The following is a 24,315-nucleotide window of genomic DNA, read 5'->3' as shown; positions in this document are numbered from 1 at the left end:
GATTTCTTCTAACTCATATTTATGTCAAAAAAGAGAGAGAAATGGTAATCATATGCATTCTATCTATTTACTTCTCAAGGTCAGGCAGATAATTAGACAATATATTCAAGGAGCATTTCAATCTGCAGTTGAAAGATATTAGAGAAGAAGAATTAGCATTAAAGTCTTTTCAGAAATTTATGTATAGATATTACTCATGGCCCACATCATTCTCTCCTTAACCTGCCCCTAACACTTTGTAAAAAGAAAGACCACTCTTAATCCCAAGTGCTGATACCAAAGGCCTCTTTGTGATCATGTCTCCAATCTGTAGTTTTATTCCAAAGAAATCTTCAAAATAAAACTCAGATATAACTAGATACAAGTTTTCCCTGAATGTGGGTATTGAGGTTTCCAGGTCCCACAAAAATATATTTGGTGTGAGATGAGGAGCAAATTCCTAAAATTATTTCAAAAAGTTATTATTTAAATTTTCTCCTATAACTTATCTTGAATGTGGAGTCAGGAAATTCAAATCATTCCTTTGACACTAGCTAAGTGACTCTGCACAAATCACTTCATCTCTGTGTGTTTTAGTTTTGTTGTTTAATTGTTTGGAGTTTACCTAATTAATTCCCTTTGTGGAGGGAATATTTTACAGGATGAGTTTGAGTCATAGCTATAACTAGATATTTGAAAGATCTGGCCACCCCTGACATATGAATCTGAGAAAGTCCTATGTAATTTTTTGGTGTACGAGGCAACTTTCTTAGACTCTAAGATAAAAAAGGTATTGACCTATATTAGTAGAATATATGCACATCTACATTAGTTTCATCTTGATTTATTTCTTTCCTTGTTAAAAAGCTTAACAACAGATTAATTTGAACATTTTTTAAATAACAAGTCACCTTGGGCCTTAATTTTATTTTTGTCTCCTCTTCCTCTCCCAAATTATTTATATGTTAGGGTGGCTAAACAAAAATTTATGACTCATAGCCTATAAATTAAATGTCTGCCATCATTATGACAAAAAAAAAAAAAAAACAGGCACTGCTGGTATGTAGCATGGTTTATGCCTTTATTTATTAAGTTAGCAAAAACCTCTCATTAAGATAGGCATTTGTTAAATATCTTAGGCCATGAAACATGTTAAAAAGTATAAGAATACTAAATTTCTAAGTCACTCTGTTAATGGCTATTTTAATAAATCTTCAGAACAGTTGAGGCTAATTCTGCATAAGTCACAATAGTAAAGTAAATTCCAACTAACTCTTCCAAAGGTAATCTATATTATTATATTTTGTTTCTTCTTAAATGATGTCATAATAAAAATAATAACAGCTATACTGGAGGTAATAAACTAATTTGTGATATAAGGCAATTTTTAGAGAGCAAAAACTCATTTTTTTTTCTTAAGAATTAATGCTTTGTTACTGTCTAATAAAATAAAGTTATTTACTGAGTTTGATTTTTATGAGGGCTCCAAGGTCCAGATGGAGTCTCAAAAATGACAAAAGAAAAATAATATTCAAAGACATAAAAACCAGATTATCATAAGTAAATTACTACAGATGCAAGAATATAAAAAAGTATAAGCCTAGATTCTTCTTGTTGAGCTATGATTACACGTGGGATCAGAGTAGTACTTTGGACCTTTCAATTACCAAGCACTTAAAAAAGACTAAAGTAGAATGGAAACCAGGCTTTTCATTGAAGCAGGCAAGGAATGTAAAAAAAGAGTGACGAGCTCCTTCTTTCCCATTATTTCCTCTCAGGAACACTCCACAACTTCCACACTACTTCTTCAATACTCAAAAATTTTCCTTTCCAAAGGATCTATTTCTGAGTCACAATCAAGAAGAATTAGATATCAAGGAGAAGAGAAATAACAAATTCCACATCTCATTCATTTTTTTTCAATAGCCAAACCTAGTTTCATTATATCATGATATCCCTAGATTTACAAATAGTCATTGCCCCTTTTCAATACCAAAATCTCTGCTCCCTAATGGCCCAAGGAATTACTTAAAAACCAGAAATTAATTAAATTATATCTGAAAGATACCTTAGAGATCATAGAAAGCTCTTTTGTAACAAAGTCCTGAAATCTTTCCTTTCAAACATTATCATATCTAAGAGGTCATAAAGTTCTGTTTATGCGATTCCATGATTAACATACAGCATATAGTTGATTTCATTAGTGATTTCATTTTCACTTTTGCATTCACAGCCATACTTCATGCCTAAGGTTAATAGAGGAAAAAAAATCATTGTGCTACTCATAGTATTCAATCTTGAAGAGAGTCAACCAGCTTGCTTGAAATATCAAAACTGCCAATTCCATCAATAATCAAAGTCTCAGAGTTAAACATCAATTTGTTTCTGCTATGCTCCCATGCGCTAAGATTTCTAAGGATCTCAATTGGTGCAAAGAATCAGACATCACTGATAGATTATTTCAAGCTGTTATATCCTCTATCATCTCCAACACCATCTAATTTTGACGGAGAGAGTATTGGAAGTGATGTTGAGACCTAGTTATTCTTGACATCTTCTGACAGCAGGAACTGAAGTCCTGGCAATATTTCCCTTGGTTCCAAGAGGGCAGTCAAAATATAGAGGTTACAACAATATAGTATTAATGCAATGCCCTCGCACCGCCATCTGACAGAATGCAGAGTAAGATTCAGTTTTTAAATGTTTTAGTTTTAAGAATTTTATTTATAATAAAGTAGACTATTTTATTTATAATAAAGCCAGAAACAGTATTTATAATAAAGTAGATTTCATGAGTTATGATAAAGTGGATATTGTCTGAAATCAATGGTTGTTTTTTAATTGAGATGCTAGCACAAAAAAGTCCAATTATAGAGAATTACTAGTTAGAAAATGTTTTGCATGTTATCAATTTTATTTTATATGCTGCATTTTATGAATTATTTCATTGTTCCTATGTTCAGAAAAGTCCATATTGCCAGGTTTACTATTTTGTTATAACAAATTGTATGCAGAAAACTGCATTTTCTGCAATCTCTAATAAAAATGTATAGTTTTTGGTGGTTGAAGGACCCTAACCCATGATTTTTCATAGGCTTAAAGTATCTACATTCATATTTTTTGCTTTTGAAAAAAGAATGTTATAAAGATAAGAAAACTTCCTTATCCTGTTGATTCTAATTCAAATGATTTTTAGAGTAGGCACTTATTTTCAAAGGGATTTTTTGTGATGCCTAAAAAAAAAAATGCATCAGGCACTATGCTAGACACCCTAAAGACAAAAAAAAAAAAAAAAAAAAAAAAAAAAGATTTGACTTTGAAAGTAATTTCAAAGATGAGTAGGTTATAAGTTTCTGGCTTTTGACATACTCTACTCAGATGACCAACTATCACAATAACACCACTCTCTGTGTCTGTAAAAAGTATGATGATCAGGCAACAAAAAAGCTTCATTGCTGTCTTTTTAAAGTATTACCAATCTGGCAAGAAACATTTATCAAGCATTTATTTTGTATTGCGATATTTATTGCCTGTTGACTGATTAATGATTAAGAATTGTAGTTAATCAATAGAATCAATACTGATGGATTTAAATTTAATTGTATTTTGACATTATTTGAATAGACCCCAATAGTAGAGATTGTAAGAGTTTAAGATTCCCTAAATTAAAGGATTACAACCTGGCCCTGTATCATGAGGAAGAAAAGGAAGATGAATACAAGATGAGGTAATCTGGTCAGGAAATATCACTAGGTCCTGATGTTAAGTGGTATCTGGCACAAAATTTTCCAGAGGTTTTTATTCTACTCTGTATTTGCTTCATTGCTATAGATTCTAGAGACTCCTCTTGCAAGTCAGAATGAATTAGCAAAATGTAACTCAACCCTTCATTTCTGCTGTAAAACAGTCTGTTTGCATCACTGACATTCGATCACCAACTGCATAAAAAGCTGCCCCGAAAAATTCTCAAATTCATCTTTGGCTATTGAAAAGCTGTTAAGTTTTTTCTACTTTTTAAATGACAACTGCTAAACTTTCTAAGGAGTTAGTCACATCTAAAATCTTATGCCTCAGTTTCTCTTTGTTGCAGATTTTTATCACAGTGCAAGACATTATGACAAGCACTGGGAATACAATGAAAGACAAAAGAAAATTTCTCGCAGAATTATGAGGGAGATAACATACAAACAATTAACAATCACTGTTCTTCCTTATTGCACAAAAGGACCATCCATAATACAATCTAGACCTGTCTCCTCTCCAAAACACATGTTTTATCTTTAAATACTCAAAGGGAAGAGACCTCACTCCCTCTCTAAATTCCCCAATGTATTTTGGAATAGCTATAATTGCTAAGAATTGAATTGAAGCTCAAACTGCTTCTTGATAAATTCTATCAATTATGATTAATTATTCATCTTCTACAATCCAGCTTTTTAATTATTAGCCAATTGCTATTATATAATCATCATACACACACACACACACACACAACTAATTTTCTCAAGGTTAAGCAACCTCAGTTTCTAAAAATACATGATACTGAGCTATTCTAAAAATTCCAACGAGTCTCCTGAGTATTTTCTCTAAATTATCAATGTCTATTTTAAACTGTGACACCCAGAACTCAACACAGTATTCAAGATGTGACCTGAATCTGTGAAAAACAATTCTAATGAGGAGTAAAAAATGTAACTGCTATAAAAAGATAAATGTGGATGCATAGGAAACTCACTCACCAACTCAGAATTTAAAATATTAAAAATATAACAGAAGATAAATCAATTAAGAAGGCAAGATCAATTAACACAAAATAAAAGCATGGAAAGATTCTTAAAATATACTCAAAAGTGATCTAAAACTAGCAAGGGAAAATAAGGACAACACTTTTTTAAAGCTATCCTCTCAAATACTCTTGTATATTTGAAATATAATTTGGAATTTTCCTTTACAACCTATTTAGGCTTTCCTTGTCATGATTTTAAAAATGTTATGATACCTAGCACCCACAACCCAATTTGCCACTTCTCTCTGACTGCCATGGAAAAAGTGAAAGGGAATTGAGAAGTTTTAGTAATTTTTTATGTATCACAGATTTCAATGGGGGAGGGGAAAATGCTTGCTACTAGTGGCCTGCCTGATAGTGATGAACTTCTCCATATTTAGCTATACTAATCCTCAGAAAACAGACTTAATCTGCCACCAAAACCACACTGAAAAGTCTTTCCAGAATAGTAAAATATAACAGCATACAGAATGACAAAGCCTTGGAGAACCTAAGGTCATCTCAATACAAGATGAGGCATCAGAATAAGCTTTGGGAGAACTTATTTTTATGCTTTATTAGAAAAGAAAGGAAGATCAATGAACGAAGAGAATATTTATTGGAGATATATGGAAATGCATATTGTAATGGTAAGAAGTATGTCTATATATTCAATTATTATTTGTTTCTATTTCACATGCTTAGGAGAATGACTTTTTGCACTGGAAATAACAAAACAAAGTGAGTAAGAGGGAATTAGTATGAAAAATAATTAATGAATAATTGTAATGGATTAAAACTGAGTTGATACATTAAGATTCCAGCACTTAAGACTAATTACCAATTGGAAAATACTATATTAGCATATGCTTGGAGAAAGAATGGCCCTGCCCACTACTCTATGAAGGTTTGATCCCTTGTATAGAAGATTGGGTGGAGGATTTAGAGGGTGGAGTGAGAAAAGCCAGAGTCACTCCTGGCTGGATTCATGTTGTGATTCTTCTCACTTCCTATAGCCATTCTGTTCACATCCACAAAGAGTAAAGATCAAGGACTTTTGCTGATCCTGATTCTGGCTGATTCTAAAACATTCAGGGTGCAGGGTCTTCACAAATAGAAAAAAAGAGTACCTAATTGCCCTTGATTAATCAGATAATACATCAGATCATACATAACTAAAATCTTGGGTACTGAAATAATTAGCCACAATGATTGTTGAAACCCTGTCAATAATATCTAAATGATCATGGAAAGTGGGAGTTTTAACAAATTAACAAAGTAGAGACAAGCAAATGTCCTATTTTGAGAGACAGAGACAGAGAGACACAGGGTCAGAGACAGAGAGAGAGAGAGAGAGAGAGAGAGAGAGAGAGAAGAGAGAGAGAGAAAGAGAGAGAGAGAGAGAGAGAGAGAGAGAGAGAGAGAGAGAGAGAGAGAGAGAGGAGACTCTACAAAGTATAAGCAAGAGAAATTTACTCTGATTTCTGGAAAAAATTCTATTAAGTGATTTATGGTAGGAGCAATATCCATTAAGACTAGAAAATCTCTGACAGATTTTTTTTCTGGAGGTATTTTGTTTGTTCACTGGCTTGCTTTTTTTCCCCAAAAAAGTCAATGAAACAACTTTTCAGATTTAATTGGGCCACAAGACTAAAGCTCCAGGCATTGATGTGTTTTACTTCTTGCTAAAGCATAAAAATCCCAACATAATTGTAGTCAGTTCTCTCCACTGATAAATTCCTGCTGCCATGCAAGTCAACGCACCTGACTAGATGTATCCCTGAACTGAAATGAAAGGAATTATGTCCAGATGAACCAGAATTGTATCTTTGTTAAAAAGCCTTTCAATGGTTATATGAACTTCCTCTTATAATATCATAGGTTTTACAACTTTCATTTCATTTTTATCTAAAATCTAAATCACTGAATTGGGTAGCCAAGAGAAGGAAAACAAGGAGAATGACATGAAACCTTCCTTCCTAAATTTCAATTTGCTTATTATGAACTCCATTAAATAATAAAAGACCCTCTCCTGTAACACACAAGGAGCTTGGGATCTCCACTTTGAAGACCATTGTTCTAAGTCAAAAAGTTCCAGCACATAAGTACCTTATTCTTCTGCGACTTGGACTATTCCCCAATGAAGTATTAACCCACTTCTCTAGAAAATATTCCAAATATGGTGAGGAAATGAAGTATGTATAAATCATACTAATGTCTAATCTTTGATGATCATTTCTATGTTGTAATTAAGTAAACTTCTTTTGATAAAATATTATATAATCAAATTTCTTATATTATTCAAGCCCCAAACATAAATCATTGATTGTACTGGTCTTAGTAATGCCTGGCTTAGAGAACATTATCATTTAAAGGGATAACTGGTAAATCTTTAGAAAGAGAAGAATTACAAAAAATTAGCCCAGGTTTATCAAGAACAAATCATGACAGACTCACTTATTTCCTTTTAGAATTCCATAGACATAGTTTACTTTGATTTTAGTAAAGCATTACACAAATGTTTATCTTATAGAGAGTATGGAAAGGTATGATGTTGTAGAGAATATGGAAAGGTAAAAATATAATAAATTTAGAATCAGAGCTGGTGGAGTAAATGTATTCAAATAGTAATTGTTAACGTGTCACTATTAATGAGGCTGCAGATATCCAACAGAGCACTTGGCCTTGTGAATTTTTCACAATAGTTGTGATTAAAGGAATAGATGACATTCATTATACTGTAGATGACACAAAGCTGGTAGAAATAGCTAACACTTGTTGGAAGAATCAGGAAAACTTGAGCATTAGGGAGGAAGAAAGATTGAGGGGGAGAAAATAAGGGTGGGATCTATGATGGGAGGAAGTTAAATAATAGCAAGGCAAATTAAGGAGTATAATTAAAGTAGAAGAGTTGTCAGGGATAGGAAGTAAGAGATATATACAAACACTATAACAAGGATCAGGAGCAGAATTTATTAGAAAAAATATAAGACTAGTACCTACTTGATATCAGACAAAGTCAAATTTACAGATTCAATCAACAGAGAAAGCTATATTATATATCATTGTTATTATTACTCTTTTATTATTATAGTATTACTGCTTTATTATATTATTATTTATATTATTATATTATTAATTAATATATATACATGTATATAATATAATAATATAATGTATATATTCATAGTGTATATATGTATATTTATGGTATATATGTATATATGCATATTATACACACAAACACACACACACATACACACACACACACACACACACACACACACACACACACACAAATATACCTGTACTTAACTGTAGTCTGCTTGGGGGAGTTGTGGGAGATGAAAAGGGAAAAAAATGTATAAAGTATAAAGTGAACACAAAAGAACAAAAGGGAAGCAACTAAAAGATGGACAGTCATGAATATAATCTTTTCTATTATTATATGTGCTTTCTTGAAATGGAAAATTATTGTTACATATTTTGAATCCTCCTTGATGTACTGCAGGGCACATTTCAATGTTTTATCTTGTTTTATCTTTTTTTTTTTTTAATTGTCCTTTTCTTATTTTCTTTTTCTACTTTATTTTTTCTTATTTTTATTTAGTTTTAAATAAATAAATATTTTTAAAAACTTGAACATAAGACTAAAACCTAATGAGATGGAACTTAATATAATTAAAGTTCAACTTTTATTTCAGAAAATAAAGCAAATTCATTAGCACAGTCTAGTCTTAAGAAGACTTTGTGATTTTATTGATCTGAAATCATAATATGAGTTAGCAGTGTGGTGTGGTAACCAAAAAAAAAAAAAAAAAAAAAAAAAAACTAATGACATATAGGGCTGAATTTAAAAAAAAAACCGTAATTTAAGGAACAAGAAGGTGATAGTCCTATTACATATACTCTGTTCTCATCAAACCTCATTTGGTTTATTGTATTCAATTGCAAGTTTCACAGTTTTAAAAGGTCATTAACAAGATGAAGAGTGCCTAGATGAAAGCAGCCAGCAAAGTGAAAAACCTAGAGTCTATCTCTTATGAAGGTTGATGAAAGATTTAAGTATAAGAGAAGATACAATAGCTTTATTAAAACATTTAAAGAATTGTCAAATGGAAAAGATTCAGATTTACTCTCTTTGTCCGCAAAGGGAAGAAGCAGGATCCAGGCTTCATACTTTGCTTGGAACCTGAGTTTCTGCCCTGGAGACTTGTGCTATATATAGATTTGAGAGTTCATTTAAAGATCTCTGAAAATAGAGATTCAGATATTCATATTATCAAAAACTGCAACTTGATGAGTAAAAAAACAAACAGATACTAGGGAGATCTGAGTTCTAATCTTTATTCTAATATTAACTATTAGTATTATCTTGGACAATTCAACTAACCTTCCATAGCTTCAGTTCCTCATTTCCAAAAATCAGGAAGTTAGAATAAATGATCTCTAAGATCTTTCTATCTCCAAAATACTTTTCATAAGCTACTTGAGCATTTATGAACTAGATAGCTAGGTGCCACAGTAGATAGAATGTTGGCCATGGAGTTAGGAGGAGTTGAGCTCAAATCCAGCTTCAGCTTCTAGGCCAGTAACCCCATTTGCTTCAGTTTTCTCATTTGTAAAATGAGCTGGAAGAAGAAATGGAAAACCATTCCAGTGTCTTTGTGAAGAAAATTCCAAATACTTTCAAAAGAAGTCAGACACAACTAAGCCACTAAACAAAAACAATAAACTAATTTAATTTTATTATTATTGGTATGACAAGAAAATGGGGAGGGGAAATCCAATAACTCACCTCTCAATAGGATAGTGACAAGAACATGTTCAGTAGTGGGATTCCTGAAAGGTATAATTACAGACAAATGCCGACCAATACATGTACATATGGTCACTGGTGCCAAGGGTAGAGGAATGAGACCTATTCCAGACAGATGAAATATCCATTCTTCAAGCTATTAAAAAAAATAAAAGACAAGTCTGGTATATTTAGACTAAAAAAATCACTTCTTCACATAATATATTCACAAAATATTCCTATTTTTGCAGTTGAGATGCTTTTACAGTTTGGTGTACAGTATATGTCTATTCAATAGACATTACTGTACTTCACTAAAAAAATCAAATTTTCCCACTGAGGAGGAAAAGGGGCTAATTGCCAATATTCAAATGTCTAGCTCATTTTAAAGCACATAAGGCTATTTATGGCAACATAAAAGAGAAACTCTAATGGAAAACCTTATATTTCTGCTCAAGGCTTTTTTAATTAACTCATGTAACAAACCGAGTCATAAACTCTGCATGTAGTTTCCAAAAGTTAGAACCTGATGCCAAATGTGATGAGGATTTTATTACCAGAGAATAAGATGACAATAAATGCTTTTACCTTATAAAAAAGAGGAATAATCAATAGTTAGGTGTGAAATTACTTCTCACTTTGCATTGCAATGAATTTTCTTTATATAATTACAATGGTCATAATATTAATGTTTGAAATTGATTCAGTGTGGACATAGAAAGATCCAGATTTTAATTGTGTCACTGATTTTCAAAACACTCTTTGTTTATTCTGATTCATTTTGATGTGTGAAATATTTTGGCCTAACTCTTTCCTAAAGAACCATGAATCTCTGAAATCAGGAGGACCTGAGTTCAAATCTGTCCTCAAACATTTAACACTTTCTAGCTGTGTGACTCTGGGCAAGTCACTTAATCCTAATTGCCTCAGGAAAAAAAAAAAAAAAAAAAAAAAAGAACCATGAATCAGTCTAGGTATTATGCTGTACTCAATACATAGAAAACCAAATGCTGCCCCATATATTAAATGCATAACTAAATAATTGATTGACCAAGTCAATCAATTAATCAATAAGGGGATCTTTATCTCTTTATTTATCCCCCAAAATACAAGCCAACAAAGAAGCACAAGCAGATGACATTTTTACAATCATGAATATCTCCTTCTGAATTTTCAGTTTTGTGTTTTTAATTTTTAAACTATCTACGTTTTGATAAGAATATCAAGGAAAAGTAGCAATAGATTTTTCAGTCTTTGAGATAGTAATTTCTAAAGTCATCAGGGATAGAAAATGTTCATTAGATGACCCAAACATAATATAGGAATATCTTTAATTTGCCCGTATTTACTTGTATGTATGTTTCCTGTTTTAACAAATAATCTATGATGGGACAGTTCAACATTTCTAAATTAAATCAAATTGAAAAGTTCCATAAAACGTTGGCTATTACAAATTCTTAAGTACTGCTACATTAAAAATATTAATATGTGCCAAAGTATGCACTAAAACAGATGTTCTTTTATTTGATTGCATTAAGAACTTGAACACATAGGAGAAAATTAAAGAAGGAAACTAAGTATTTATATACAGATAACTATTTTATATATAAAGTAAATAAAAAGCTTTACTCTGCCTCATCTTAATGCTTCCCCAGGAATTGCATTGGAATCTTTAAAGTTTTAATTAGAATGCTTGTAAAAAATGAAATGAGCTAGAGGTAAGAGAGAACAAATTTGTTCCCACACTGAGCAGAGATATAGAGGCCATTGGGATTAGACACAGATTGCAATGATCACTGACTCATGCTGGGTTTTAAGAGCCGCACTGATTTTAAATATTCTTTCATTTTTGATCTACTGACCTTTAGATGAGGAAAGTCAAGCAAATCAAGAGAAATTGAGGTAATGACCATGCTTAAGAAAAAAAACTTAATATTCAGAAAACCCCAAGTCAACACATGATAGTTGATATATTCTAATGGAAAAGCTTACTAAAATTTCCCTTTTATTATGCACTTCTTCTAATCTCATCTCACAACATTAAAATTCTATTGCATTAAGAATGCCTCTATTCTACCTTGTTTACTACATGAACATATAACTAAGCTGCCACTTTAGTTATGATACAGCAAAATTAATTTTGGATTCAAAAATTATAGTCAAGTGACTATAACCTGAAGTTGGCTATTCACTGTATAGAATTATCCCAAAATACAAACCAGAAACAAATGAGGCATAACCCATACTAATAACCCATACTAATTTTTCTCAATTCAACAAAGAGGAATCAGGAATAGTTAAAGCTTAAGCAACTATCATTGCTATTGATTTTAAATTAGTCAGCTACCCAGCAATGAGATGGCTTACAATTCAGAAACATTTAATTAGTGAAATACAGAGAAAAAATTAATGCAGGTTTGTGGGGTTTTGTTTTCTTTTGTTTTGTGTTTTGGCTTTTGGTTTTTTTTGGGGGTAAGTTACAAGTTATTTCAAAAAGCCAAATCAAGAACAAACTCTGAACATCTCTTTAAAAAAATCCATCTTAGCTATATATATTTATTCATAACAAAGAAACTATTTTGAAATGTTCACACAATTAGTATCTTCTAGTGACCTCACATCAGTTTGCAGAGGATAGCAATTGAAGGAATTGAATCAAATGGGAAAAGTGAAATTATTCAAGAATGAAAAGGGCAAATAAAAATCACAAAGGTTAGAGTAATACACTGAAAAGGTTGAGGGCCTCTAAACAAAACAACTGAAAAGATGAGTTATTGATCAAAATAGAGGTGCACACAAAACCCTGAAGATTCACCATTATTTGAAAGCAGAGGTTCAGGATGACAGAAATCAAGTTTCAGGGATCATTTGGTCTATGAAAGGTTTAAGAGAATTATTTACTTGCTTTGTTACTTTTGTATTTGATGAAGAATTTAACTTTTAATTTATAGCCTCATCCTCTGTTTGCATTAAGTTTAAAGTAAATAATAGGTGTATTGTCTTCTTGAACAATCCTTGAATACAGATCATTTTGATCAGAAATGCAAGTATAATTCTCACTAAAAAGATAAGCTAAATAATAGGTGTGCTGTCTTCTTGAACAAACCTTGAATATAGATCAATTTGATCAGAGATGCAATATAATTCTCAATAAAATGATAAAGTAAGATGTTTCTAAATATATCTTGAAAAACTGGTCTTCTCAAATGCATTTTTGTTTTAGAAGAAAATAGACTCACTTTATCTTTGGGCTTATTTTTTTCCTATTCATGTGACAAATTTCTGCTTTTGAATGATTATTGAGAACACAGTAGGAGAACTTAAAGGATGTCCCTAATTCAAGATGACATAGGAGGATATGATAAATGGCACAAAAGAGGAGCAGGCAGGGCTGAAGTGTGGATACATTTTCTTCCAGAAAGGTCACATCAAGAAAGCCACAAATCCAGAGTATTGGAAGATAGTTAAAACCTTTGGAAAGATGGCAGAGCATAGTGAAAAAAGGGCTCAGTCTAAGACCTGTGTTCCATTTGCAGCACTGCCACTTCTGCTGGAATCAACTGGCATAATCTCTTCAATTTCCTAGACTGAAATTACCCCTTTGTTTTAAAAAAAATGATTGGACTAGATGACCTCTTACAGGCCCTTCCACTCTCTAAATCTGTGATCCTATAACTTTATTATTATTTGTTGTTTTATATTATTTTTCCCAATTATAAGTCAATGCAATTTTTGGCATTCATTTTTATAAGATTTTGAATTCCAATCTTTTTCCTTCCTTCTCCCACTTTCCCTCTTCCTAAAATAGTAGGCAATCTTATATAGATTACACATGAAAAATTAGGTAAAACAGATTTTCATATTATTAATCATAATTGTGAAAGAAGAAATAGAACAAAAGAAAAAAATGATGTAAGTAAAGAAGTAGACTTTGATCTATGTTCAAAGTCCATCAGTTCTTTATCTGGATGTGGATAGCATTTCCCATCATGAGTCCTTTGCACTTGTCTTGCATTATTGTGCTATTGAGAAGAACTGAACCATTCATCATTGATCATCACACAATTCTGCTGATATCATGTACAATATTTGCCCAGTTCTGCTCATTTTACTTTGCATCAATTCATAAAAAAATTTTCAGAGTTTTCTAAAATCTGTCTGTTCATCATTTCTTATTTCTCAATAATACTTCATTATAATCATATACCACAACTCGTTTAGCCATGCCACAAGTGAAGAGCATCCTCTCAGTCTCCTACATTTTGCATCAAGAAATGGGCTGCTAGAAATATTTTTGCACATGTGGGTTCTTTTTTCTCTTCTATGATTTCTTTGGAATACAGACCTAGTAGTGGTATTGTTGGATCCAAGGGTATGCACAGTTTAGTTTCCCTTTGGGCATAGTTCCAAAGCTCTACAGAATGTTTGGAACACTTTACATCTCCATTAACAATGTATTAATGTCTTAATTTTCCCACTTTATCATTTTCCTTTTTGTCATATTAGCCAGTCTGACAAATGTAAGGTGGCAATTCAGAGTTCTTTTAATTTGTATTTCTCCAATCAAAAGAGATTTAGAGTACTACAGATAGCTTTGATTTCTTCATCTGAAAATGTATATCCTTTAACTATTTATCAATTGCGGAATGGCTTGTATTCTTATAAATTTAACTCAGTTCTTTCTCTATGGTCTTTACCAGAAATACTTGCTGTAAATAATTGCTTCCCACATTCTGTTTTCCTTCTGATCATGGTTGCAATTCGTTTTGTTGGTGCAAGAGCTTTTTAATTTAATATAATCAAAATTATCTATTTTACATTTTATGCTATTTCCTGTTAATCATAAATATCTCCCTTTTTCATAGATCTGCCAGGTAAACTATTCCTTGCTTTTCTAATATACTTATAGTATCAGCCTTTATGACTAAATTATGTACTAATTTTTACCTATACTATTTTTGAGAACTAATTTAATTCTCTTAATATTCAGCTCGGATCATTGTAAAAGTGGAAGACCATTATGAATGTTGATAAAATTAAAAAGGAAGAAAAAACAAATGGCATTTCTAAAAATAAAACATTACTATCATGACTTACCTATGCAAAGATCTTATGGCATTCACCCAAGTCATAATGTTACTTCTGCTATTTGATTTTAATAAATAGTATTGTGTAGTTTTATTGATTTACTTTAAGTAGATCAAAATAAGGGTGAAACATGTCCATCTATTTTTCACCCTTTCAAAACTTAGGGAAGTTAATCCAGACCAAAAAAAAAAAAAAAAACCAGAACCAAAGCATGAATAATTTAAGACCAAAGATAACCTCAGCTAATGTAAAATGTTATTTCAATTGTCCAGTGGTTAGAAAAATTGTTTCAGTGTCTCCAGATTCCAGACATACTAGAATAGTATGCTGATGAAATGGTGGACAGATGATGGATTAAAGCAGTCATGATGATATGTTCACCAGTTTATCATTGTAATTTTAGATGACAAGTTAAACAGTAAAATTGAGGATAGAAAAAAAAAATGACCATCAACAATCTGATCTGTTTGCATTAAGAGTCTCTGGTTTTAGACTCTGAAATCCAGTATAAAAATAATCCCATGACCTGAAACATTTATCACATATTAACATTCCATTACTTTGAAATGATGGTAATTGGGTCATACCTGTGTACAATGGAAGATGATTGAAGTTTGCTGTTTACCTCTTCCAAGGGCAGAGGGATAAAACTGAACAGGCACTTCAGTAGTAGAGTGAGGAGCTACAATCAACTGAAAATACAGAAAAAGAAAAAGAAACAAATCAATATTCTGGTTTAAGGCATTCTTTTTTGTGTGCTTGTGTGTGTGTTTGTGTGTGTGTGTGTGTGTGTGTGTGTGTGTGTGTGTGAGTCAACATACTTCATATATTGATAGTGTTGATGCTGGTGTTGATGTTTTATGTGATTAATGTTTTCAACTACTCCTATTTTCCACTCTCAGTATGTATAGTCTGCTAAGATTGATAAAGTATACTGCAATAAATAATGTGATAGTCATAGCATGTTTATTTCCCAGAAAATAACAACAGGGTATTATGGATTGTATAAAAAAGAAGCTAAGTTAAGTATCATAAGCTGACTTAAACCTTGATAAAAAAGAATATTACTTTTAATCTTGTTCATTTCGTGTTACTTGCCACAACATCATTGTATGTTATAATCACAGTGAATTCAAAATTAATTAATTCTAATAATAAAAGATATCTTCTCATGATAGACTAAGGACTAAATAAGCTCCTTTTTCTTTAGATTACAATCTCAAAGCAACAGGTTATATCTCTATCCCTCTTCCTTTTGAAGATTGTATAACAATCAGTTTCAGTGTGGTTTGAATAGCCTGGTCTAGTTAAGTTGGAGAAATCCAGAAAATCGACATAATGGAGCTGGGAAAAGGCATCCTTACTAATTTTAAAACTCAGTAAGAGGGGCTATCATCATAAGAAAGCATACCATTCAGGGTGCTAGGGAGTGAGGAGTGGGGAGAGAGGTGAAAGGTAATTGGACCAGACCTCCTAAACCAGGTAGAAAAGGAAGAATCACTCAAGACATAGGAGAAAAGTGTGTTCTCATAGTATTAAAGCATCTTGTAAGACTTTAGGGTTAGAGAGAAATGGTTATGATGTTTGAGCTCCAGAGTAGTCTCTCCACTTGGATTAAGTACAGTGAAGCTTGTTGTTTATTTACAAGGACAGAGGGATAAAAGTGAACAGGCACTTCAGTGGTGGAATAAGGAGCTACAGTCAACTGTGAAAATACAGAAAAAGGGAGAATGTTCCTAGGAAAACATGATGTCTGTTATTTCTGTAGAAGAAAGTCCAAGCGTGGAAGCTATAAAAGAATATACAGCAGTTCCAGAAAACAAAACATGGGGAGGTGGAACTATGAGGAATCAGGGCAAGGTGCTGACAGCTCAGCTACAGGAATCAAAGATACAAAGTAGTGACAGGAGTTGCCTTAAAAGATAGATAAATGAAGGGCAGTGAAGAATGCTCATGATTGTTACTAGGGAAAGAGAAGTGTCATTCAAATAAAGAGGCTATAGAAAGGGGCAATGATATTGGAGAATAAACTTTAACCTCCACTCTTTTTGTTGGAATCCCAATCAGTTCAAGATAAAATATACTGGTGACTGGCAGGGGTGGGGTGGAAGTTATTGAGATTGTCCACTTCAGGAAAAGCAACTTTTTTTCAGATGCACTTTCTTTGTTATAAGAAGTTACAAGATGTAAATAAACTTATTCTATATTTTGATATTGCTGAACCTGAGTATTTGTAAGATGAACTGTGTCATCTATGAGGAAATAACTTGATATCAATATTTCAAGGAAAATAAATCTCAAAGGTCCTCAAAATTTTGCCAGATTCTTCACATCAGAAGCAATTCTCAGACACAAGTACTAGCATAATGTGTTAGAGTTTTCCTCAGCTTTCACAACAAATATAAAAGAAGTTATTAAAGTGATACTTCTAAAAATTATGAGTCTGATTTATGCATATGCTGCCTCTAAGCCCTCTGCATTGAATTTACTTTCTCACATCTTTGCTTGTTAGAATTTTTCTCTTGCTATAATTCAGGTGCTTCCTGCTTCCTGCTTCATGAAATTTTCCCTGACCTTTGTCACTTCTCCCATCTAGAAATGACATCCACCCTCCTCAGACTTTTTACCCCATTGTTCTTCCAACAAATTTTTAGCATCATAAAGATAGGAACTTGTTGTGTCTTTCACTTTTGTATACCTCTCAGAGAGTAGCAACTTGCAACCAAAGTAGATACTTAATGGAAAACTAAATTTTCACCTAATGTACTTTTTAAAAGAAATATTCAGGCCTTGCCACAATATCCCTGTGAGGAGCAGTATAAGACAGCAAGGAGACCACTGGATTTGGAATCTAAGTAATATATTCAAATTATGCTTCAATCACTATTTCTGTGACTAAGGACAAATAAATCATTTAACTTCCTTTGGCCCCAGTTTCCTCATCTGTAAAGTTAGGACTTATGCCAGCCTCAAGAGTGCCTTCTAGCTCTATCTCTATGATTATTTTATCTAGAATTAGTCTTATTTAAAATCTTATTACTTTAAAATTGAGAGTAACCTTGTGGACTACTGGAGTCACTTCTTTTTATAGATGAGGATAGTGAAAGATTCACATTGCAAGTTAGCAGTAAAAAAGGGATAAGAATCAAGATTTTCTGATTCCCAGGATCATATTTGACCCACCACATTTCCATTTTCTACTAAGATTTGTTTTGTTTTTCTGGTTGTGTCTTTTATCCCAGCTGAAGCAAATTTGGTGTCATAAATTTGGTCCTTATATATTAAGAAATATATTCTCTGCATCCTATGCATTTTGCTAGAAACTATAACAAAGATAGCTTTTATTGTTTTTCAAATATACTTACGGTTGGTTTTTTGTTTGACTCCAATAAAAAATTGATAGGATTACTGTTTGTAATTGTCAATTCCAGAGTTTCACTTGTAGAATTAACTAAAGGGATAATCTGAGGGACTTTCCTGCAAGAAATGCAAATGCATAACTAATAGGATTTAAAACTATTACACCAGATAAAATAATATTCATTAAGTTCTATGATTTTTTTCTCAATTTGAAAAGCAAGAATAATATTAAGTAAATGAATAGATTATTCTGATTTTATGAAATCCTATGTTTCCTGATTCCCCATTTGCTAGTGTTCTTTCTACTTACGTTGTATTCTTTTCAATGTATCTATTAATATTTACATACATTCAATGATATGTTCTATGATAGAATGTAAATTCATTTAGAAAACAGATTATTTAATTCTTTTTATTTATATTCCCAATGGTATATATTGTAGGTTTAATAAATGCTCATTAATTAACTGATTGATGAAGTCAAATATAATAAGTTAGAGAATATAAGTAGTGTATGAATTGTATTATATATGTATAGGTATAGGTCATGAATTTTTAAGACCTTTTATCTAGAAAATTAATAGAATAGAAATGAATGATAATTAAGTGACAAATAATACCACACGTGTTTATTTTCCATAAAAAGTATAATCAAGATATTATAATTAATTGCTCCTCCTAAATCTTTTTGACATATAGTTTCCAAATCATAATTCTTCTTTATCATTTTATAACCTCGAGAAGTGAAATGAAAATACTGAAGAATGCTGTCCATTTATGTGAGCACTCTTTTCTACTCATATTTATCTCCATAATCCCTCCCTTTTCTCAAAAAATATAATAAGAAAAAAATTTTTATGTCAAGATGATTATAGCATCCATTAGAACTTAGGAAACATTCACTCTGTGCAATATGTATAATATGATTTTTAAATTAGAATTCTGTGACCTTCCAACACAGAAAAATTGACAGTATGAGGAAACTGAACATCTAATCAGACCAAATTGTAAATATAATCTTAATGGCTCTTTCTGGAAAACTAGATTAAAAAAAAACTAAATGAATTCATAATATTATATATTAAAATAAATGAGATTGTAATAAGCTGTTTTTAGAAAATAGGTTATGCAACAGATAATAAATCACAACCTAATTATGTCACCAAAGCTGCCTACATTTTACTCAAATGTTCAAAGAAAATTATTAAATGAAAATCTATAAAATGAATTAACTCAATTACTATAAGAATCACTCTCCTCTATTAGTCTTACAAATGAGAATCTACTCAGTGTATTTAGCATAAGAAGTCATTAGTTCACTTTTGAATATGTATTAGGATCACAGAAAAAATTTTATAAAACAAGCTGGGTAACACAGAACTCTAGTACTATGGATTGTAATGAAAGAAAATGATCAGATTTTAAAAACAAAATTTGATCCACAATTTAAATGAATCTGTGGGTTTGCAGTTGTTTAATATTTGAATATAACTTATTAGTCATCCAATACGGAGCCTTAGTATTTCACTTTATCTTGCCATTGATGTGCTGCTTTCTTTTTTCCAAAAACATTATATTACAATGAAATTAAACATGAGCTATATCTGATAAATGCATATCTTTGTTTTAAAAGGAAATAAATAAGTAAAAGCTATGGATATCTGTCCAAGGATAAGCATGGGACAATAATTTAATTTTTAAAGAAGTCAGTTTTTCTTATGAAAAAGAAGTTAAGATTCAGTATTTGACTAATTAATGCAAATTTTTATAGAAAGAATATATATCAAACAGGATTTTTCCAAACTAAATTTATTAAACTCTCTCAAATTTGATGTACATCCATGAAATCAAAATAGATAGATCTCTTTTAATATAATCAGGTTTTAAATTTCAGATTGAGGCAGGTTAATCACTTCATGTTTTGGAGTGTTAACTCTATTAGCAACTGTGGTAGATTTTTATGGTTTATATTTGCTTTTGAAGAAAATAGCCTACCATCTCAACTGAATGCTTTTTGACTTTTCTTACATCTGTATCTTCATTCAGAATAGGTGATAAAGTATAGGAGAATTGACGGTATATGTTAAAAATGAAACAAAAAAATTTAAAAACTAGCTACCATCTGTTGGATGGTTCCTCTCTTTGTGTAGACAGAATTACTTTTTCTCAGATCTTCCCCTCAGTTTTCCTTCTTGGAATACCTTTTCCTTAATATCTTTCAAGAATAGAAGGGGTCCTTTGAACAATGTAGAAGGAAACAATAAGTAAAATCATTTGAACCTACAGTCTAAGGAAGGCGTGGCCAGTTTCTTTTTCACCAAGAATCACTCTAACTCTAAAGTTTTAGATCAATTATGCACAGAAAATTTACAGATTTTTATATTTTTCTCTGTTTTCTGGGAATCTCCAAGAAATTTAAAAATCAGCAAAATATTCTTTATATATCTCTACAGTCTCAAGCTGATATGATTCCATCACTTTTGTCAGAGACTCTATCATTTGTCTACTTGATATTCTACGTGCTCCCACTATCCTGTCCATCTCATTCTAAAGTTTGAAATATATACTAATTATGTCATTTTACTTTTCTTATGCCAGCATTCATTCTGCTAGCTAACAAATTTTTATTAAGAATTTAATATGTGTGAAACAATGTGCTATGCACTGGGGATACAAAAATAAGCAAAGAAAGGTACTTTAGAATAAGCATCTTGTTCTAAAGTGGCTCACATTTTATTTGACTGGAGATTACATGTAAACAATTATATGCATACAAATTATATACAGTATAAATATAATGTCATTTCAGAAGAAAGGCAATAGGGAGAGACTGAACAAGCCCTCTTGCTTAAGGGAGAATATGCGTTAAATCATAATAGAAACCAGAAGGCAGAAGAAAGTCAGAAGCCAGGAGACATAGATAAAAAGAAAGCATATTCCTAACATGAAGAATATCCAAAGAAAAAACATAGAGTGGGAGGCAGAGACAAGATGGAGGGGTAAAGGCAAGGACTCTGATTTCACCATCAAATTTCTCAAAATTTCTTTAGATAATGACTTTAAACAAATCTTGTAGTGTCATAATACACATAAAGATAGAATGGAACAATATTCCAGCCAAAAACAACTTAAAAGATCAGAAGGAAAGGAATGTGACACAAAGTGGGAATCTAGGATGCAGTCCCAGAGGAGATCCCTAGTTCACTCCAATCCCAGTCCAAATAGGGACCAGAGAAGTAGAAACAGGCCTTGGGAGCTCTGAATCTGCAGCAGTACTATGATTTCCAGATTTCTGAGTCCAAAGACATCAAAGATGATTTGGAAGATCAACAGGAAAATCTTGTCTCGACTAGAGAGAGTCATGGGAAATCAGCAAATCTGGAGTGGGCATTGGGGAAGGTGGGGGGGTACAGAGATTCTGGAGGCTTCATACCACAGGAATAGCACCAAGGTAAGACTTTGTTGCTTTAACAAATTAGACCTTACACCCACAATAGAGCCAGGAACTTCCTCACAGTTCCAGAACAGAAAAAGATTTGTCCTTGTATAACTCATCACCTTCCATATTTTCTTATACATAGTAATCATTTAAATTTTTGTGGAATTAAATAGAAAAAAATGCAATGTAAGTGTCAAGAAACTCACAAATGCAATTAATGAATTATTTTATGAATTTTAGAGGGATCATAAAAGGAAGAGTGGTAGCCAAAATTGGAAGTAGTATGGATTTTTACCTTGCTTTGAATTTACATAAAAAAGAGAAATAATAATCTAAAATATAGTCTTGAGCTTGAAATCCATTGCCATTAAAATTTCAGAATGCAGTATTAAATGGGACAGTTAAGGAAGTATAAAAGAATGTGATCATTAGAAACTAGCATACTATCACTAAGAAGAAATCTGCAATTAAACCTACTCCATTTCATGCATTGGCCAACTATAATGTTTTCCCTGTGGTGTTAGCAATATTATTTTAAGACATACACACATCTGTCTGTATAGTTGTAGATATAAATATATCTATGGCTATCTCTATATATTAACATACACATATACATATGTATATACATACACACAATGTATGTGTGGGTATACGGACATATGGACTAATATATCTATTAGACAGGTTGATAGATATGATGGATATGATACATAGATAGATAGATAGAAACATCCAATATAAGAGATGTTCAAGGAAATATACATAAATAACATTTGATCTCTATCTATTTATACCTATATCCATAGTTATGGGTCTTTATAGAGATCAAGTCATATAGATATTTATATAATATATACATACTTATTAGATTCTCCATATTATAAAATGGAGTATATTATTTCCTGCAGAGCAGTGCATGTAATCAATAGAGTGATCTGATATTCTGGTTGACTCTTTAATGAAAAATGAAGTGATCTGAGTTACTTTCTAGTTTAGGTGATTTCTATATTGAAATAGTTTATAAAGTATATCTATATATATATATGAAATTTTAATTGAGAGAGGTTTTATCTGAAGGTTTTTATAATTTTGAAATGAGACCTGCTTCATAAATGTCAACTTGTGAAAATAAAAAATATTTTTCCTAAGAATTTTAAAGAACTTCATAGTTAAGTGAATTAAAGTAACAAAGAGATACCTTTAGGATTAAAGTTCATAACTTTTAAAACTTACATTTTTGCAGAAAAGTGTAAAGTGGAGAGGAAAAACAGAAATGGAAAAAAAGGGAAAGAAAAATGTGGTCTTTAAATGATTGCCAAAAAGCCAAGGAATTGGAAGTAAATTTAAAGCATTGTCTAATATAAGTTGCCCTTAAGTACCAATTTCATAATAAATCATAGATGGATAACAAAATGAAGAGAGAAGTACAGGTTAAGAGATTTTATATCAGAGATATTGTATAATTGCTATTTTTAAGATATCTTGTCCATTTAGTGGACAAAATTAAAGATTAACTATGGGTAATGTTTTATCTTTTGATCTTTTGTTAAATAACTGCTATCATTTTATCTTGGTCTTGCTATTTTAAACAGTGATAATAAAATATTTACTATGCCTCCTAGACTATTTAAAGTAGCATTGTAAAATCTCTTCAGGCATAACTTTTATAAAGAATAAAATTCTTACTAGGGTGATTAGTGAAGAAAACTTGTTTTTTTTTTTTTCCTTTAGATACAGGAATAGATTTTTAAAAATTTATTCAACCAATTACAAAAATTTTCTTTAAAATATTTTTAACTAAGTAAGGGTGACATTAAATGTATCCCATTCAATTCTAGTATAGACAATAAAAATGAGCAAAAACAATATAATAAAATATACATGAAGTGTTGAAAATTCTCTTCATTCAGTATCAGATTTGATTTATTGGGCATTGAGAAGATAGATGGCATAGTGAACATTTGTGTCGGACTTAGAAGACCTGAATTCAAATACTATCATAAGCATTTAGCCTCTTTGTCACTCTGGGCAAGTCACTAAATGTATTTCAACCTCAGTTTTCTTATCTATAAAGTGGGGGTAATAACACTGCATCTCAAAGGTTCATTGTAGGAACGGAATGAGATTGTATATATAATATACACATAAGCATTATGATGATATGCACATATATAATATTACATAGACTATTATATGTTATGTTATATCAGTATATATGTCTTAAGATATATAAAAGTTAACTTATTGCTTATTCAACAAGGTCTATTAACAATAGCTAAATGTTTGTTAAGAATTATGGTCATTAGTTATTTTGTCCTAAGAGTCAACAGGGAATAAATTAGTATCAAAGATGAATTAGGCTCAAGAGGACATACATATTAAATAATCCAAAGGCAAATATTGTCCAAAGAAATACAATGATCAAAACTAATAAAGCATTAATGTCACTGAAAAGAAGCTGTATAATTGATAGATTTGATCAGTATAAACAAGGACTATACAATAATGTCAATAAAGATCAAAATTTGCTTCCAATATGTGTTTTCTTTAAGGATTCATAAATCCCATTGGCCTTTTATCTATGCCTACCCATACACATCTTTAATAGAATTTCTGCAACTGCCTAATTAAAGTATATGATCTTGAGCTAAATAATGAGGTTTATAGAAGTATGGAATAAGATAAACAAGGTAGAGGTAATTCTGGGCAAGTTCCCAACTATAATCTCCTAACCTATATTGTCATATATGTGAAAGATGACAAAACAAAATATCTGAGGTTTTAAAATTGATCAGTCCCAAAGAATTAATTTCTGAAATTTTGTATGTTGGTCTTATTTTACATAAAAATAAAATTTATTTTCTTATTAATAAATTAACATGT

General features: G+C 31.3%; 1 protein-coding gene across 1 annotated transcript in view; it reads right to left on the bottom strand.

Moving 5' to 3' along the window:
• LOC127557165 (cilia- and flagella-associated protein 47-like) overlaps positions 1-24,315 on the bottom strand; it is a 244,823-nt gene that overhangs the window by 162,009 nt on the left and 58,499 nt on the right. Inside the window, exons 5-7 of the mRNA XM_051990593.1 lie at positions 17,996-18,107; positions 15,218-15,322; positions 9,543-9,699 (exon numbers count right to left, since the gene is read on the bottom strand). Coding sequence (XP_051846553.1) covers positions 9,543-9,699; positions 15,218-15,322; positions 17,996-18,107 — 374 coding nt within the window. The remainder of the gene's footprint in view (positions 1-9,542; positions 9,700-15,217; positions 15,323-17,995; positions 18,108-24,315) is intronic.

The sequence above is a fragment of the Antechinus flavipes genome, chromosome 3 (assembly GCF_016432865.1).
Source record: "Antechinus flavipes isolate AdamAnt ecotype Samford, QLD, Australia chromosome 3, AdamAnt_v2, whole genome shotgun sequence".
Lineage (NCBI taxonomy): Eukaryota > Metazoa > Chordata > Mammalia > Dasyuromorphia > Dasyuridae > Antechinus > Antechinus flavipes.
This window is presented reverse-complemented; position numbering and strand designations above follow the sequence as displayed.